The sequence below is a fragment of the Artemia franciscana genome, chromosome 9 (genome assembly GCF_032884065.1).
Source record: "Artemia franciscana chromosome 9, ASM3288406v1, whole genome shotgun sequence".
Lineage (NCBI taxonomy): Eukaryota > Metazoa > Arthropoda > Branchiopoda > Anostraca > Artemiidae > Artemia > Artemia franciscana.
Window position 1 is genome coordinate 43,963,355 of NC_088871.1, and position 19,634 is coordinate 43,982,988.

Consider the following 19,634-nt stretch of genomic DNA (forward strand, 5'->3'; position numbering starts at 1 on the left):
TTATCTGTCAATCTTCTTCTTACTGTCCTTTCTAGATCATATGGAGTCACCAATCACTCCAGCCTCTCCATCATATCAAAAGATCTACTCAACTCAGATCGTCGGGGAAAGACCTGCTGTCTCTAGCTTTGATATTGAGGGTGAGGACCTTACGAATGAAGAATTTGATAATTTTGATAATAAAATAATTTCTATTTCAACAGATGATATTAATCATGAGGATTCAGAAGAGATTTTTGAACCTGATTCATCTAATCTTATGATTGTAAAAGAACTTGTGCTACCAAAGGTCAAATCTATATCAATACCCAAAATTAGAGCAGGTGATAAGTTAGCTCCAGATGTTGTGGTTACTGACAATATTATAAAAACAGAATCAAGTCTAAGAGATACTTTAGTTACACCTTCGATAACGGAGTATTTGACTACAACTGTGCTTGGATTCGATGATTTTTCTACAACTATTGGAAGCACTGTTGTTATTTTCTCTCCAAGGTCTGATGGACCCACTTTTGAGAAAGAAATGATGTCTTCAATAGTTATGAGAATTTCTTCAAATATGAAAGACGAAGTCCCAGAGATACAAGTAACATCTATAACCCCTGACGTTATTTCATCCATTAGTATGTTAGATAGAGAGGAAATGGTTGAATCTGATGGCACATTTACCCAAGAGTTTGAAAACGCTGAAGATATGGCTGAAAATCATGGCAGCAAAATGATTTTAATTGGAAATGAGTCTATGCTTGATAGGGAACTGCCCATGGGTCGGTCTTTAAATTCTGGACAACAAGATTCAGAAGTTGCACCTGCGGTGATCACAGCTGTGAGCGAAAAAGAAGCTCGTTCCTTACAGACCGAAGAAAATAAAAGTTTTGTTATTGTTGCCTCTGAAGATATTGATACAACTACTAATAAGACGGTGGAGAGCGAAGAAATACGTGCAGGTGAAATACAAAAAATTGAATCGCCAGAAGCAACTAATATAAGTGAAATAGCTATGGATGGAACAACGGATTTTAGCGTCAATGAGGACCCGTCTATTGAAAACATAACTGACAAAACTGAATTGAGTGACAGTCAGGAAGATACCCCTTCGTTTTCCGAAGTTGAACCGGCAATTTCTGCCAAATATACTACGTACACAGTTTTCAAAACCCTTTTCAACTCTGAAACGTCAAAAATACTGACTCAGCTTACGATAGTAACGAATCTAATTTCTGTCAATGGTGCTGGACATGAAGTTACGATGACTGTAATGCCTGATTCGAAAAGGCTTATGGAAACAACAACTCAGACTTTTTTTAAGTCAACAATAATTGACGGGAGAAAGGCAGTTCTTAGCTCCACATCACTCATTAAAAACTTAATTGCAGCTTCAGAAATTGACTTAGATTTATTGTCTGATGTAAGTGATAATTTCAGAATGAAGGAATTACAGAGTGATAGTACAGAGGATCTTTTAGCAGAGCAGACTACAGAATATGAAGTAATAGATACAAATGAATTAAACATAGTGCCCACACCAGTGAAATTCACATCAAACGTTGCTGAAGACGTTGTTCCTTCAAATGTTCTTGTGACTACCCTTACATACGCCACTACTTTCTTTCGAGATGGAGAAACTGAAATTGTTACGAGTGAAGAAACTATCACAAATACAGTTCTTGGAACAAATGTTTTAGAAGAATCAACTGTTGATGTCGGTATAACTTTTTATACTACCTTCACCTACTCGACTACAACTATTTCGGACGGTGCTACCTATATAAACACTAGAGAAGAAACTGTCTCTAATATTGTAAAATCTGCTGCAAGTATTGATCACAGCATGGTCTCACCTGTGCTCCCCACAATTCCGCCAGCAGAAACCACTCTTTTCACAACTGTCACATACTTTACAACATCATTCGTAGATGATGAAACAATAATTGAAAGCAGTCTTGAGACAACTAGCACAATAATAAGAAACTCAGCAACTCCTGTTTTAACTACTTCAGTCCTCATTGCAACGACGTTTGATTCAACTGAAGCCTTTTTTGATATCAGTTTAAAATCTTCCATAAGCTCTAACACAGATATACTGGAGTTGGATAAAGCTAGAGCCATTGCTAGCCATGCAACACAACAGCAACTAAAACCTGGAGTAAGTGAGCCAACAGGATTGATAACTGCCTTGTCAAGAACTATTGCAAACGGAGGTACGATAACCAAGTATGTAACTGACATAATAGGAACCTATATTAATGGATTTTACGCTGAAATTCATGAAAGCACAAGTGAAGTTATTCTACCCAGCCCAGTCGTACAGATGCCAGAAAAAACCCTTCACTCGCAAAATATCTACAGTGCTTACGACTTTGGTGGGGCCACATCCACGTATTTCACTACGAATTACTACTTGCAGGAAGGGAAAATTCTTTCTGAAGTAACATCAACTGTAAGAGTAGATTTGGGCCTTATTCATAAGACATTGGAAGAATCAAGAATTGGCATTCTTCGCATTACACATGGAACTTTCTCCGAATCCAACTCTGAAACAGTTTATGAAACACAGTTCTTAGGAACAATATTAGACGGCACCTATACCACAGTTACAAAATCATCTTCATCTGTTGTCCCAAAAATATCTTCAACTGATGTTATTGGAGTTGAACCCACTATTTTCGCAAGTGAGAAAGAAGTTCAAAGTAGCTTGTTGTCACATATAGAAGGTTCTATCGAAGAAAGTATGCAAGATGAGAACGGGGAAAAAATCGATAGCCAGATTTCAGAGACTACAAACCGGTTCGGCATTTTAAGAGGACGTATAACCACACGACTTACAGCTCCCATTAAATCAAAGACGTTCACTCCCACGATCAGGCCCTTAGGAAACAGACCGCGCCCTAATTTTCTTTCAAGACTTCGAAACTCGGCATCTGGTACAAGGATAGATGTAGTAGCAGAAGATCCAGAGGAGATTGCTTCACCATTTTTCAGTCGTCCCACCTCTACCATAATTAAAACAGAAGCTAGTGAACAGGAATTGTCAACTACTCTAAAGAATAGATTCTTTCGCCCGCGCCCAAGTTTGAGCAGTGGCACCGAGCCTTCTGTTCCAGCAATAATCCCGCGACCTACTTTTACTGTTTCATCAAAAACAAGAACCTTTCCCACCTTTCGTCGGCTCCCAAGTAGAACTTCTTTGCTGTCCGAAGAAATAAGCTCTTTTCAGGAAATAGAGGGAATCAGTGATCCTATTACGTCTTCCGAAAGACCCACCACTCGACGGTCGTTTACAAGACCTACAGCTGCGAAAAGTTTAACTGATATCACTACTTCACAAACAAGGAAAACTCCGTGGAAAAAATCTTCGGCATCCCACTCTGAAAGTAGCCTTCCTTCGTCAGAGTCACAGTCAACTCCTTCCGAGCCTATAACAACTCGTCCTCGAGTCGCTTTGCCCCCTAAGCTAGTTTTTACTGAAAGACTAGCAATATCCCAATCTGACAGTGAATTTCGAAGAAGAGCACTGGCACTCAGGAATAGGGGGAAGAATATTTCCCCAGCACCGTCTTTTCGTGACCTTACAGAGAGCAATAATCGAAAAAAAAGATATGCACCTGACCTCTATAGACCTGGTCGCTCACCAAGAGGAAGAAATTCAAGAGCCAGAGAAATTGCACCTAGCTATGACTATGAATACGAGTACGAGTATGAAGATGAACCAAAAACCACAACAAAACCCCCAAGGCCAACGCGTCCCCCTCTTAGGAGTAGCTCCTCGAGAAAGACATCGAGCTCAAGCTTATCATTTAAAAGCCGTCTTGCCGCTGCTCGTGCATCATCGACAAAGGCCAAAAGTCCCATTAGTAGGTTCCGCAAGCCTTCAATTGAGTCGTCATCTTCAAGATCTTCTTTCAGGTCGAGCTCGACGAAGTCGAGAACTTCAACTTCGCGCACGACGGGTAGAAAAATATCAAGCAGCAGCAAGAAAAGTTCAAACAAGGTTCGGCTAGACAAACACCAGGAAAATTCCGTTTTGCCTACGATTCAACCAAGCTTTGGAGATTCCTTACAAACATTAACTGTAACTCACAAAATACCAACTGAGACAATAATTCCACTAATTGAAGATGGAGAAACAGTTTTCAAATCAATTATAACAGCAACTCCTAGTCTTGAAGTACTAACAACCTTTGGAACTACCAAAATAGGCGGAATAGATCGATTGCTAGCCAGTGAAGTAACAGCTACGCCTTCGATTGGGCTTACAGAAATTACACAGTATTTGGTAAGTTCCTCTGCAACACTTATTACAGAATTTACACCCACTGTAATAAATGGACGTCGAACTTCTTTCCGCCACATTATACCGAGTACTGTCTACGACATAGAGACAACAAGTACCACAATCCAAGATCCATTAGCACAAACAAATTTTTTACTGCAACAAATTCTTCTTGGAAACCTTGGCCAAATCCAACCACAGCCACAGCAACCAATAAACCCCTTTCAAAACTTAGCTGGCTTAAATCAGCCCTTGCCTGCTGGTCCTGCCACCCCAGTTACCTCATTTAGCACTCGTTTAACATCATATGTCACTACAATAACCGAATTTCAATCAACTGTTCTCCCAATCACTTTAAGGGGCATTGAGGTTAAAACCACTCTCGTAAAGTCATCAGTAAATGTCGTAACAGCAACTGAAGTTGTGACTGAGACAATTGTTAATACTCCTATCCAACAGGTTCAGCAAAATGCTAATCCTTTGGCTAATCTGCTCCCATTTCTACTTGCAAACCAAGGGGGACTTCAACAACCAATACAGACCCAAATTGCACAGCTTCCATTGATTAGCCAACCACAGTCGGGAATAGCAAAGGTATCTGAGATCAAACCTGAACAAATCGATCTTCTTTCAACGAGTGTCGTTACTTTACACGTGGCAGGACCAGGTGGGGAGTTGAGTTCTGTTCTCCATACAGTATTATTTGAAGGAAGCCCTTCGCCCGTCACTAAAAGACAAGCAGTATTTGATTCCCACGAAGCAGTTCCAGAATTTGTTGTTCCTCTTATGGTAGAGACTGACAGAGGAATTTTTTTGCTTCCTGATCAGTATAGCATTAAAGACATTGATGTGTATATAATATCCGCTATTAATAATGATGCAGTTGAATTGGGCCCTGTGTATAGTACTGATGCACTAAACTCATCTGCTCTGAAAGCCACAAGCGACAAGGTTAAGCGTCAAAGTAATTTCTTTTCTAACACTGGTGAGAGTGAAGAAGATTTGAGTGTCGCAAATTTCGATTTTCCACCTATTCGAGAACGTGAATACGTAATAGAGGGTCGAGAAAGAAATTTATTCAATGCTAACTCTATATGGAATTCGATTGCTGCTGCTAGACTAGATAAGAAACCGATTGCTCAGAATCCACAAATTGACACATCTAAAGTAGATTCTCAAGCTGTTTTAACCAGTGCAACTGGAGGTCGGCGTGGCCGAATTCAAAACATTGAAGAAGATAGGAATTTTCAGCCAAAAAAAGCTGTAATAGATGGGACAGCTGTTAGGACCGATGTTCCAGACATAGAAGGATCTTTGACGGAACTATTTAATGATATTGCAAGTACCGTTCCTCAAAAGCTTAGGATGAATAAAGACAATTCATTTTTGTTGAACAACTCCGGTCTATCGGATGTAGCTTCTCATGAACTAGATAACGCACCTTTTGAAAAAAACGACCTGCTTGGGCTAGAAAAAACTGATCAGAAAAGTTCTGAGGATGCTGTAGAGTATTATTACGAATATTATGATTCTGATGAAGAAGGCTCTAATGATCTCCGGTCTTCTAATGAAAATCTTGCAGCAGGTCAAGCGACGACAGAATCACAGGATCCTGTCATAACTACTTTCCGGAATTCTGTAAATATCAAAGAATTGCTCATGCTTGGAAAAGGTGAATTCAGTGATAAAGAAAAAGAAGTGAGCATAGGCAAATCTAAAAGCCTTAACGTGGCCAAAAATGATGCTGCGATTCTAAGACCTAGACCAACTCGTATAAGAAATGAATTTAATATCCCAAAACTCAACACATTGCAAGAAATAACTCAATCTAACATAAAAAATAAAGATTCGCAAAAGAGATTAAATTTGAAAAAAGAGTCAGAGAGTTTTAAAGCGATCAGAGGAAGGATTACACCTACAGCAGTGTTACAAACTAGTTCATTGTTTGAAAATGATCAGCGATTGCAAAAGTCAGTTATTGAGGAATCTTCCGTCATAGAACCTTCATTTTCAGATTCAGAGCAAGGCAATAAGAAACAAGCTAGTTCAAAAAATGGAAAAGTACTCCCGAATTCCTTACGCAAGGAAATCGGCTCTCTGGGATTAAAAGCTGCTGAGCCGAGGGTTAGTACATCAATACCATCTGTCAAAAATAGGGGACGGGGGACCGTTCGATTTGGATCTTACAATAATGAACTATTTAAGAACACTTTTAGAAAAAGTTCAATTAAGGAGATTGAAGCAAATAATGGTCCCTTGGAAGATAAAGAACATTTAATACCTCGGCGCCAGTCAAGGGTTTTCAATGAAGAAACTTTTGACTCTTCGACTACAGATGTAAAGACCAATCGCGGACGATCACGCTATCGTCCAGAGCCAAGGCGGATTCAGGGACTTGCAAATGTTTCAAATGAAACTAGTGAGAAAAAAATACCTTTGCAAGATCTTAATACTAGAAGAAGGTCTCGACCTAGCCTTAAAGCAGAAAATGAGACCCCTGTAAGAAAACTATTCAGAAGGCCTGCATGGCGTTCAACCACTACTGAGCTTCCCAGGTCAGAAGACGAATACTATGATGAAGACGAGGACAACAGATTTATTGAGTCCGAGGAAAACTTTTCAGATGAAAATGTCGAGGAATCACGGTTCCAGAGCGAAGAAAATGATGAGGTATTATATTCCAATGAGAATGAGGGACTAGAAAGTGAAGAATACTTTGACAAAGATAACACAGATGCCCTTGAAGAAGAGGAATATAATGCCCATGAATTTAATGGTGATACTATTGATTCTCTTGAAGATGACATATCAGCAGAAGAACAGTTGTCTTTTGAGGATCAGTTACAAGCAGTAGAAGGAGAAAAAGGAACGTTAGAAGGGGAAGAGTCGAAGGAAGAAAATATTGTCAAACTTAATGCTTTGGATCCAAGTCTAAATCAGGTTACAGCAACCCCTTTTGAAACCTTCAGAAAAAGCTTCAGTTTAAGAAGAAAAGATCCTTTAGAAAAGCATCTAAGTAGTATTCGAGCCAATGCAAATAGAAGAACTTTGCGTCCTAACTTAAAAATTGGAAAACAGACTGTTTTAAACGTTGCACCTTCTGCAAGTAGAGCCATACTAAACCCAACAAGAAAAGTCTTTCGACCTTCAAATGTAGTTCCAAAAAGTTACTTTATTACAAGCACCGTCCCATTCCACAGTGGAAAGAAAAACGTCAGAGTCACATTATTAACGTCGTCGTTAACAACATTGAAGGACTCTGATCTTCATTTAACAACAGATTCTCCCCAGCTCTTCAATCCATTACATGGCTCAGAGACTCAACTATTAAAAGATACTGTCGACCTGTCGGTATCTACAGTTAGTTCAGTTCAAATTCGGCCAACCCTGCTACAAGAGCTTGATTACAACAATGACAGTGAAGGGTCTGGATCAAGTGACGTCGAATTCTCTACAGAAATAATTGAAACATCCTTCATCGATACAACCGAAAGTACACTGCCATCAACAATTGAGACACCTATGCTAGAAGACGATCTGAGTTTTGTTACAGTTGTTGAGACTGAATTAAGGACTTATTCTGTGGTCGTGACATCTGTTGCTGGTACAGAACAAGTTGTCTCCACGGGCATAGAAATTATTCCTGAAGAAGTAACCAAAACTATAACACTGGGCTTTAAGAACACAGAAGGTACGAAAAGTTCTTTTTTACTTCTTTCTTCCCAAGAACTTGATTGTCAAGAAAACTTGTTTGTTTCTAGCTATTCTTTCAAGTTTTGTTGAAAGCTCTCGTTGAACTGTCACAATTTTTCTGTAAAACTTTATAGAATATGCTTTCTTCTTTTTATCTGTCTCTATTTCTCTTTGAAAATCTTTCTTGCTTTGTTTTTAATATTTATCTTGGTTGAGGTAATTCCAAAGGCATTGAGCTACATGACGTAAATTGTGCAGAAGAGTGGAGAAACTAAAATAGTCCACTTCAGCTTTTTGGCTGTTATTAATATCCAGCTGGTTTTAAAAGGACTGTAATTTCAGGCATTTAATATAAGGGAAAACGATTTTGGTGTCCGTTTTTAATTTATAACAATTTTGCGGGTGATAAACGGGGATATAGTGTAACTGGGAAAATGAAATTGCAACTATTTATAGAACTAAAAATATATGGGAAAAGGGATTGGATCGATTTTTAGAGCATGTTGAGCAGAGCCGTTTTTAAGGCTGGTGGTGCTCAGTGCAAATTTAATCAGTGCCTCCTTCCATGACGTAAATATAAGCAAAAAAGCCAAATCAAAGTAAAAATATGATCAAAGTGCGCTGCTCCCATCTTTTCAGCGGCTCTGATGCTGATCTGAACAAATTGTGATGAAAGTCTTAGTATGACGCCTTTTGAATTACTACAGTCTGTCAAATCGATTTACCATATTGAATTTACCACATCGAGTATCACCACAATTGGTCTATTGGTGTGATTCATAAATAATATCCAATCTTTTTTTTTTTTTTTTAATAAGTCTTCGACCAGTGAGGAATGATTGTTTTCCAAACTGCGTCTTCAGTTATTCCAATGATAATCTTTAAAACGAAACAAACTTTATCTGTTCTGCAGGTATTCGGTGAATATCTGAGATTAAATGTGTCAGTGTGAGGAGTCGGTTGGGGAAAATAGCTAAGGGCAGTTTCTTTAGCATTTTAACCTTGAAGAATCCTGAAAGTAAATTGTATTTTTAAATTAACATTATTATGTGCAATTTAAACCATATGGCTTTCATGGTTTTGTTCAATATTATAACTCTCTGTATCTTACAAAATTCTTGGGATCTTCTGTCGAACCTTAGTGTTCTAGAAAATCCTGAATAAGGAACTGCTAATGCTACTATTACTACTTCTGACAGTACATCGCAGAACCGTGCTGCCTCAGGTGATAAAAGATGGACACGCTCCTCTTCAACCTAAACTCGTTTTAAACTTCATACTCTGCTCCCTCCTATGGAGCTTCTACCTCCTATGTAAGTCTTTCTTATGAATCTACTCCCACTCCGTTCGGGGACCTTTTGCTTTTTTGGTCCTGGTTGATAAAAAGAAACCCTAGCTTAAATATCATTCAAGGTAAGGTGGCGAAAGCGGAAGCTTTAAAAGAACGGTAAGATGGAGGAGCGTTAGCCTACTTGGATAAAATGTTCAAACCTGGGACTAAGTTCTACTTTATTTGTAGATTGGGCAGAGAGCTGTCGCTACAAGTAGTGAAATGTGAATAGAGCGCTAATATTAGCAGAACAAAGACGTAGCAGGTTAGGAAAAGTATAGTTTTGTAGGAGGATTTTTTATAATTCCACTTTATCTTAAATTTTTAGTGAAGTGCAAAAAAAATTGTTGCGTAAAACCAAAATTTAAATAAAATGGGTAATTTTTTGGTTTGCAAGTTTCAGTTTGTTGATCTCAAACAACTTAGTGCTGAAATGAGTTTGTAGTGGAAGTAGTCTGACTTTACTATCATTTATTTTTTAATTTCTTTAAAAAAATTATTTATTTTTTTCTATCTTTTATCTTTTGTCTATCTTTTATTTTATCTCAATCTTTTATTTTTTTTATTCTATTTTTTAAACTACGAGTTTTACGAACTAGTTATAATCGGCCTGCAGTGGAAATTATTTATGAATCTGTCCAGTTTTATTAATTTTTCTTTTGCTTACCATCTCCTTTTGCACTTCACTTCTATTATGCCCTTCTAATATCTGGTAATGCTTTATTTCTCGTATTTAACTTCTTCAGCAATGCATGCTTGGGAAAAACGTATCAAATGTTGCAAATATATTTTGAATGTTGCCAAAGGAGAATAACAAAATATTATATATTCAATTGTTTATATATTAGAGAAAAACCAGCTTTGTGGACTTGAACCATGATAAATTCTTACCCTTCTTTTACTACCTGTAAAACTTGCTAAAATGGAGATATGAGCCGTTGATACCCGATTTAACATAGTTTATATACCAAATAGTCCTACTATATAAATGGAAATTTTCAAGCCGTGTTGTAAAAAATCTTTTTTGAATACTGGAACAACATGGTCTACAATTTGCCAAAACCTTTTAAACAAAAACTTTTGCGCATGCTGACCAATGGTTTTCGTTGCGCAGGTACTGATTTCCTGATTCAGTGCCTTCGGCCGGGAGTGCAATGTGTGGTTGGGGGGAAATTATCCGACGCTTCCCGTGTTTTTCCCCAGATTTCTCCAGGCATCCATTTAGAGCTGGGTCGACTATGGCTGAGCTCACTGAGTCATACCAATAATCGACCCCCGTTCCAAACCAAACAACCAGTGATACTAGGAATCAAACCCCTGACCTAAGGACTTCAAGTTTAGAGCGCTAACCACTCGGCTGGGACGGCTATAATTTCTAGTCGTAATAAAGACTTAGACAAACCTAATTTACAGAAAATTTTCGTTTAAGCGGCATTTACCAGGACGTGAATGTCTGACCAGGCACATATGTAATTCTCGTCTGATTCAACCTTGTTCTGTAACACAACGCCACCATGTAGACCATTTCGTTTGCCTAGTTTTGTCAAGATTATGTCAACAGGAAAACGAATCAATGGCCCAAGTCTCACAGGGATTTTAAACAACATATCACATGGCGCCATTCAAATGGATTTTGTAGAACTTCTTCGTGTAAAATGAGGATTCTTCTAGTAGCAGCCATTTCTAAAATAAAGAGTCACTAGTTTTTTTTTTAATTGCTTTATTTTGATGTAGTTAAAGTAGCTATATCTTAGATTTTTTTAATTAAAAGAAATCAAAAATTCAAGTTTCTTTAGTGTTAAATTTAAGCAAAATATTCGAGTTGCTCTAACAATTTAAAATGTAGGACTCAACTTCAATTTTGAATAGTTTGCCGAAGAAAGTATAGTTATTCTGTCAAATATTTGTGATAACAAATAAATTGTTTGTTTCATAAAAAAGACGTTTATTTTGATGTGCTGTCGACAGACAAACCAAACGCTTGAAGCGTTGACATAATTCCAAATGGAATGGCGATTTCTTTATTCTTTCGACACGACAGGGCTCCTAACGTTAGTTTTCAGCAATGATGATAAATATGCTGAAAAAGGAATCTTCTGGTGGGTACCATTTAGAATCTTGTTCACAGAATTCTAGACGCTAGAACTGGGGGCTTGATTGCCATTTATTTCAGTTCAACACCGAGACTTGGTCATTTATAAGCTAGACCGTATCCAGGGGGGCGTTAGAGGGTTTGAAACCCCTCCCCCCTCTAACTCAAAATGTTTTCCCGACTCGTAAAACAGGAACAAAATGATTTTAAGGAAATTTTAATGTGTTTAAAAAGTTTGTATTGTAATACCCCCCCCCAAAAAAAAAAAAATCTTGGATATGATCCTGTTTATAAGTCTCTTCGTAAAATTTGTGAAAGGTTTGCCATTAAAAAATAACTCCTGTTTTATTTTTGGAAAATGTTATGATTTTAAAATTCCCCGTTTTATACCACTTGTATTTGTAATATATTCTAAGCTCAAAGTCGATTAAGTTATTCTATCCCTAAATCGATCTATAAGTATCCATAAAATTAGTGATACCTATTTGGATCCGACGACAGGCATAGTGGGTATATTATTGGAACTACTAACTCCTCAAAACGTTGTTACGTGCACCTGGTCTTACGAAATAACTATAGCACACCTGTATGTATTACAATGGTATAGTAAATCTATTTGTACACCTTTGTATGTCACGTAATACTACGTGACATCACGTAATACTATAGTATACCTGTCTTTTAAGCTATAGGGAATGTTTACCTATGTTGAGAATGACGTATTTTGCGTGACTTGTTAGATTTATTGAGAATGACGTAATCTCCCGTGACTTGTAAGATGTGAGGGGCCCGTGTGGAGCACCTGGTTATAACTGAGAATGTAAACGCGTAGGTGTTACATAATGAAGGTGTCAATGTGACTGTTACGTAATGATGGCCCACACTTGGGATGTTACATAATACTTTAAGAGATTTTTTGTTCAAGCCATTTTTTTGTTCTAAGATATGGTTGTTTTCAAGACAATTTCTTCAAAATTTTTCTTCAGGGAACCTTTATAATCTAAATGTCTTTGTCCGCTTTAGGAATAGAATGTAGGACCAGAGATTTCTCTACTGACCAGACCAGAGCCTTGCCCAGCTAGACCAAGAAGCATTTGATGTTATTTTGGTTTGGGAAATAAATTCTACGAAATAAGCTATTCCCCATATGGAGAATTCGCTGCACACTTTCCAGATCGATTAAACTATTGATTGCGTGTTTCCTTTGTCTGGAATAATTCACATACAGGGAGAAAATCGATTACTAAAATTGGTTACACTTGACGCGCACCTGCTTGTTACAATGTTATTAACTCTCTAACGTGATCTTGACTATGTTTTGAAAGACACAGACTTTTTATTGTACATAAAAAATTATTAATAAAAAAAACGTTATAAAATCATGAAATCACTGAAAAAATCAGTTAAAACTCAACAAACGGAAAAACGAAGCGTAAAATAATCTTATATGAATCCTCTGATGAAACCTCCATCTGATGAACTAACCAGGGGGGGTTGTTATTAGAGGTAAATTTAAGCCATATTAAGATATATTTCTCAGAGTTTTTAATAAGAATGCCTCGTTTCTTTTAGTTAAGATTATGCATTCCTGATTGCCAAGCATAGAAAAATCATAAAATCACAGAAAAGAGCAGTTAAAACTCAACAAAACGGAAAAACAAAACGTGAAAAAGGCTGATAAAGGATACAATATAAGCACAAAAGCGAAAATTAAAGAAAAGCGGGAATCTAACCTTAACTTTAAATTTCTAAACGTGTTAGTTAAAGGAATTTCCGGCCTGCTCGCCCCAACTGCCAGGAGTCAGAAGAAACGCTATTGGGGGATTTTTCTTTCAGTTTGAATGAACGGCTCTAGTGTAAATGGATATATTTTTGTAGAAAATGCCTAAACATAATCTTATGTGTGATAATGCACGCCAGAGGGTGCCGTGTGACAGCCATTGAGTGTGACAGGCCGGGAAATGCCTTGGACTAACACGTTCAAAAATTGATCTTTTAAGGCAAAAAATGGCATTAAACGCCCCTCTGTGGTGGTCTGTCAAGATAGGATGGCTTAAAACCTCATATTTTAAAAATTTAGGCTATGAAATATTGATTTGTCTGTTATTTTGAGTCTGTTTGGCCAAAAATTGATCTTCTATGGCACAAACGACAGTAAACACCCCTCTGTTTTCCGGGGGAGGAGGAATGAAATTTACCACCCAATCAGCTATCGTAAATAAATAACTTCCGTAAAACAGCTTAAAGTTAAGGTGGGAGGTGTTAAAGGAATTTTTCCGGCAGAGGGGGAGTTAATTCTAACACCCATTAAGCTATTGTAAATGAATTACTTCATAAAACAGTTTAAAATTTAGGTTGGGGTACTAGAGGATTTTTTACTGGGGGAGGTGGACTGAAATCTAACACCCAATAAGCTATCGTAAGTGCATAACTATCAGGAATGTTTAGTCTTGGCTCAAAGATACGAGGCATTTTCATTAAAACCTCCCAGAAATATCTCTTAATATGGCTTAAATTTATCTCTAATAACAACTGTCCCCCTGGAATTTGTTGCTAGGGTTCCCGCTTTTCTTTAATTCGTGCTTTCTTGCTTATATTATATCCTATGTCAGCTTTTTTCACGTTTTATTTTTCCGGTTATTGAGTTTTATCTGTTTTTCTGTGATTGCATGATTTTGTAGTTTTTTCTTAATAAACTTTCATGTACAGTAAAAAGTTTGTGTCTTACAAAGTAATTTCTAGGGCACAGCAGAAAATTAATAACATTGTAACAGGCAGGTGCACGTCAAATATATCCAATTTACAGTAATCGATTTTCTCTGTATGTGAATTATTCCAGACATAGGAAACATGCAATGAATAGCTTAATCGATCTGGAAAGTGTGTGGAAAGTTTGCGAATTCTCCAGGTGAGGAATAGGTTATTTCGTAGAATCTATTTCGCGAAGCAAAATAACATCATTTGGTTCTTGGTCTAGCTGGTTAAGGCTCTGGCCTGGCCATTTGGAAAACTCCTGGTCTTACATTTGGTTCCTAAAGCGTACAAAAATCTTTGGATTATAAGGGTTCCCCCAGGAAAATTCTTGAAGAAAATGTCTTGAAGAAAAAGTATCTTAAAACAAAAAAAAAACGCCTTAAAGAGAAAAAGCTCTTAAAGTATTACGTAAAATCCCATCCGCACGCCTTTATTGCGTAGCAAGCATGTTTGTGCCACCTTTACGTAACACCTATGTGTGTGGCACCCTGAGTTCCAACCAGGAGCTCCCCACCGTCTCCTGACCTCTAACAAGTCAAGCGAGATCACATTATTCTCAATAAATCTCACAAGTCACAAGACTAAGTCATTCTCAACATAGGTAAGCATTCCCAGCTACGTAAAAAACAGGTGTACTATAGTATTACGTGACATACAAGTGTACTATACCATAACAAACAGGTTTAGTATACCCTTACATAACATATAGGTGTACTATAATATTGTGTAGGGCCCAGGTGCGTGTAATAGCGTCTTGAGGTGTTAGTAGCTCGAATAGTATACCCCCTATGCCTGTCTTCGGATCTAAAAAGGCATCACTACTCACAATACATCCATAAATTAATACTGGGAGTTAAAGGCTAGACGCTAAAATATTTGCTCTTCTCACTTTTGTTTCTTTTCAACAGATATTATTTTCTGTTTTCAGATCCAGAAACAATGACGGCCATAATTGACGATAATGAACGTAAGTTTTTGGTTCTTTTGCTTCTTTGCCGAGAGGCAGCATCTTGTTTGTGCGTTGTGACAATTGTTAGAGAGCGGTAGAGTTTGCTTCACAATAGGTCAAAATATACTAAAATATACCTTAAAAAAAGACTGAAAGTATGCCAAGAAATAATTAAAAGATAGACTAAGAGAAGTTCGTGATAAGCGAAGTCCAAAAATTAAACAAAAAAGAAAAAAAATGTAAGTTTGAAAAAACGATTGGAAAAGAAAAAGAAAATTTCAAAAGCAGCTTAAATTCAGATGAAAAATCGAAGTGAAAAATATAGCTTGGCTCAATTTTCACTGATATTCCAAGTGTTGCGATTAATTTTATTAGATCTTTTTTAGGCTGTCTGCCAAAAAATGCCTCTATTAAGCTATTCAAATCATACAAACTGGTTTTTAAACGTAATGACGTAAAAAAGTTGTTTGAAACGTTTTAATTTATAAATAATGAATTATTGAATACTTTTTCCTTGTCTCGTTACCCGAAAATCCACCCTCTTTTAGCTGCTTTAATCACATACTTTAGTCTTCCGCAACTTGACAGATCATTTTCGATGTCTTAAAAACTTTGTTTAGCTTAATAAATTTAGCTTCAAAAGTGAAAAACACAAGTTTTTGAGTTTATTATGGGGGAATGGTTGTTCCGGGGATAGGGGGGGATATAAAAAACTAGTGATTTATGTGAACAGTTTAAGCCAGTAGAGCACGACTGAGAAGGGCCACAGAGTTTGTTGATGCAGTCCTTATAAAATATAAAAAAATTCCCTGTAATATTTTTATCGTGACAGTAGTATGTTGGATATTTACTGTTGGGTCGAAAAAGACTCTAGGATAAACCTTTCTTACGATGAGGTTAAAAAGGGATGTTTTAAGGAAGGCCTTTGAATTAAGGGCCTATGACTCTCCTCTCAGAGAAAAGGAAATGTCTTTTTCCTAAAAGAATTATCCCTTTCGTTCTGTTGGAGAAAAGAAAATAACTCTAGTAAAACTCTTGGCTTTGGCACATTACTGTTTTGTTTTTTTTTTACTTTCTTTGAGACGCAAAAGAAAACAATTCACTAAATGTGGATTTTAAGACTCTTTTAACTATTTGGCCTATGAAAAGCAGCATAAAGGTATTAAATCCCGCAGTAGATCTGAGAAGATGATTGGCGACAGAGACATGTCTTTTGAATTACCTCGGCAAAAATAGCCAATTTAGGTAAGCCCAACCTAAACAGATCTTTTGAGACTTGAACGACTGTCGAACTTTTGGCCTCATTTAAAAGTGTAGTGTCGCCGAATCTTGATTTCAAATGTAATATAGCAGATTCCTGACAACAGCATCCAATGCAATAGGTCTGTCAAAGAAATTAAGATAATTGCTTTTTTCTGCCCAGATTTTTCTTAACCATACAATGAAGGACATTTTGTGATATCATTTAGCCCAAATCCAATTAAAAATGTTAGTGTTGCATTCTTTACCTTATGCATTCCTTTTTACTTTATTCTTTACTTTACTTTTATTAAATTTATTCTTTTTTAGACATTTTATAGAGATATTTGTTTTTTTTTACCAGTAACTAGCAAAAAAAGACAAAACTTCTAGAATGATTCAGCCTAAATATTAATCATGAAAACTCGTTGGTGCATCGATGAAAATTTTTATTTTATTTTCTGCTTTTGTTTTTATTGGGCGTAAAAAGGCCGTAATCAAACAGTTCGTGGTAACGAACTGTAGTAAGGAGCGATCCGGCTCAATAGTAACAGAATCTTTAAAAATGGAATTTTGATACTAATAGATACATCAAAAGAATTGGATTTTTATACTGATTTAAAATATATAAGTTTCATCAAATTTAGTCATGCTTATAAAAAGTTACTAGCCTGAGAGTATTTGCCTTATTTTGGAAAATAGGAGGAAACACCCCCTAAAAGTGATAGAATCTTCACTTTTACGTGAAGATTAAATACGAAATACAAAATACGAAATTCCACATTTTTGTAGATAGGAGCTTGAAAATTTTTCACTGTTTCAAAAAGTAGATTTGAGAGAAAGAGTCAAACTTTGGCGCAAAGAGCGGGACTTTGAAGAGGGAACATCCCCTTTCATATACGGAGTGATTTCTGTTCGTTTTAAGTTTTAATGTCGCTTCTTACTTTCAGTTAAAAAAAAATTGTTTTTTTTTATTTAATTACCATAGATAAAAGGAACAAATTGTCAAAATGATTCTACTTAAATTGTAATCATGGAAACTCGTTGGTGGATCGATCGCAAGTTTTCTTTCTTTTTGGTATTCTTTTTTATGGAGCGTCAAAATTGCCAAATGCCATAGTTACCAAAGGCCAGTAACTAACTATAAAAATGAAAAAAAAAAAATAGTTGAATGATTCTACTTCAATAGCAGTCATGAAAACTTGACTCGCAATTTTGATTTTCGTTTTTGTCTTTATGGAGCGTCAAAATTACCAAAGGCCGTAAAGCGAAAGCCAATCTATGATTTGGTCATACATTTGATCAAAGGCTAAAATTACCAAATGCTTAAAGATATGCCGGTATGAGCCTATGATAAGATATATAGAATGCATCTTCTGAATTAACTTGCGTGCTGGCAGATCCTGCCACTGAGTAATGGTTCTAGAAAGTTGAAGCATGATTAATCATTTCAGCCATTAGTTTTAAGGTCCAGACTCCTTACATGAAAAAATAAAGTTGTATATCTGTATATGCACTAATCTACGAGCAGACGCTATCAGAAGTGCTTATCCTTTTTCATTTCCTCCTCCAAGAAATGACCTAGCCCTCCCCCTGAATATATCAAGTGTATTTTTGCCTGCGATTCATTTACCCTTACCGAGATACTAGTTTCCATTTTGGAATCAGCTACAGTTGGCAAGTTTTTGTCACTAGCAATTTTTTTTTAATGCGTCTTTTAAATTTTGGTCACTATGGGCTGTGATTAGTCCTTTACTAGGTTGCAGCTACTGCTGCAGCCATGATAGGGACTGTTTTTTAAAATCTTGTGACTGAAAAGCTTTCCGCTTTATTGCCGGCTTAGAATTCACACTGCACAGCCAATCAGGTTGAATTTAACGTCCGCGTGCTTTAATTGGCTTATGGTTCAAAAGTTCACACAGGAGAACCGGCCTGAATTTTAAAAGGGCAGAATTATTGTCTCTTTAAAACTTGCTTTTCTTTGAGGCAATGAGACTCGCGTACGAAAATACGTCATAGGCGTAAACCAATAAAATTAAAGCACACTTTTACCAGGAAATTACAGGAATCAATTGTTCTCATTGTAATAACGAGTTAACTTCAAATTGCAAAGCCAGAGACTGCCTGGGTCGGAGGTCACGCAAAATTACCACAGAAAATGATGAAACATAAAAAATGAGTTTCCTTTATGGATGAAACTTACTACGTAGATCTTGTTAATAAGCCTTGCTATTTCACATAACGTAGTAAAATCAATTTTGGTAATCAACGTTGTTTTTACCTTTATTTGGGACAATTAAAGATACCAAGGTCCGATTTCTTTTATCAATTTCTACTTCTATCACACATAAATAGACGCAGGCGAAAATACACTGGATAATTTCATGGATTGTCTAGGTCATTTCTTGGAGGAGGAAATGAAAAAGGATAAGCGAAAAAAACAATATATATATATATATATATATATATATATATATATATATATATATATATATATATATAAATATATATATATATATATATATATATATATATATATAAAGTTGCTCTATAAAAATAAAGTTTTTCTTACTTTATTCCCACTAAAAAGAAACTTTTTAAACGCATATATTATCTAGTTTGTAATTTGTATTGCCTACAATTATTTATTTTATTCAACATAGGAGAAAACTATATATTATAACACTTGGTATATTACTGTTCTTCTATTCTTAGATTCATGGGCTATGTTGTTCCCTACCCATTCGTTCCTATAAGACAGCTCTTCTGTTTTTTTTTTTTTTTGTTTTTTTTTTTTTTTTTAGCCTACCAGATTACTTGAAATATGAATTCTAGATGATTCAAAAATTTTCCATATTAAATAGTGTAATCGATTTTTATTCTAAATAAAATTACTAAAGCTTTGTAAATGCAGCAGTATTTCTAATATTGTGATTATTTTTCATGCTGTTTTTTAAAGTTTTTATTACATCTTATTATTATCATTCCTATATTTGTTTTCAATAAATTAATAAATAATATTGTTGGAGAATCAGGGTTTTTTTCTTTCAGTACCAACTGCCCGTTTTGCTGGTGCTGGTCCTATCCAGCTTGTAGATGGCGCAGCTCCTCAGCTCAAAGAGGGTATAAGAGAAGCAAGGGTTTCTGTTGGAGCTTCAAGACCTAATCTGGCGACTAAAGTGATGAGCAACGGAGTAGAAGTCATTGTTGCAGGTACTTATTTGTTTCATTACATAAAACACTATTGCAACGCTAGGAACCTGGTCATGAGGCGGGACTGACCTTGCAGAATACCCTTCAAACT

General features: G+C 36.3%; 1 protein-coding gene across 2 annotated transcripts in view; it reads left to right on the plus strand.

Annotated features, from left to right (window-relative positions):
- LOC136031453 (uncharacterized) overlaps window positions 1–19,634 on the plus strand; it is a 103,130-nt gene that overhangs the window by 17,446 nt on the left and 66,050 nt on the right. For both annotated transcript variants that reach the window (XM_065711057.1, XM_065711056.1), the window contains exons 5-7: window positions 36–7,964; window positions 15,071–15,109; window positions 19,382–19,543. In XM_065711057.1, the coding sequence (XP_065567129.1) occupies window positions 36–7,964; window positions 15,071–15,109; window positions 19,382–19,543 (8,130 nt within the window). The remainder of the gene's footprint in view (window positions 1–35; window positions 7,965–15,070; window positions 15,110–19,381; window positions 19,544–19,634) is intronic.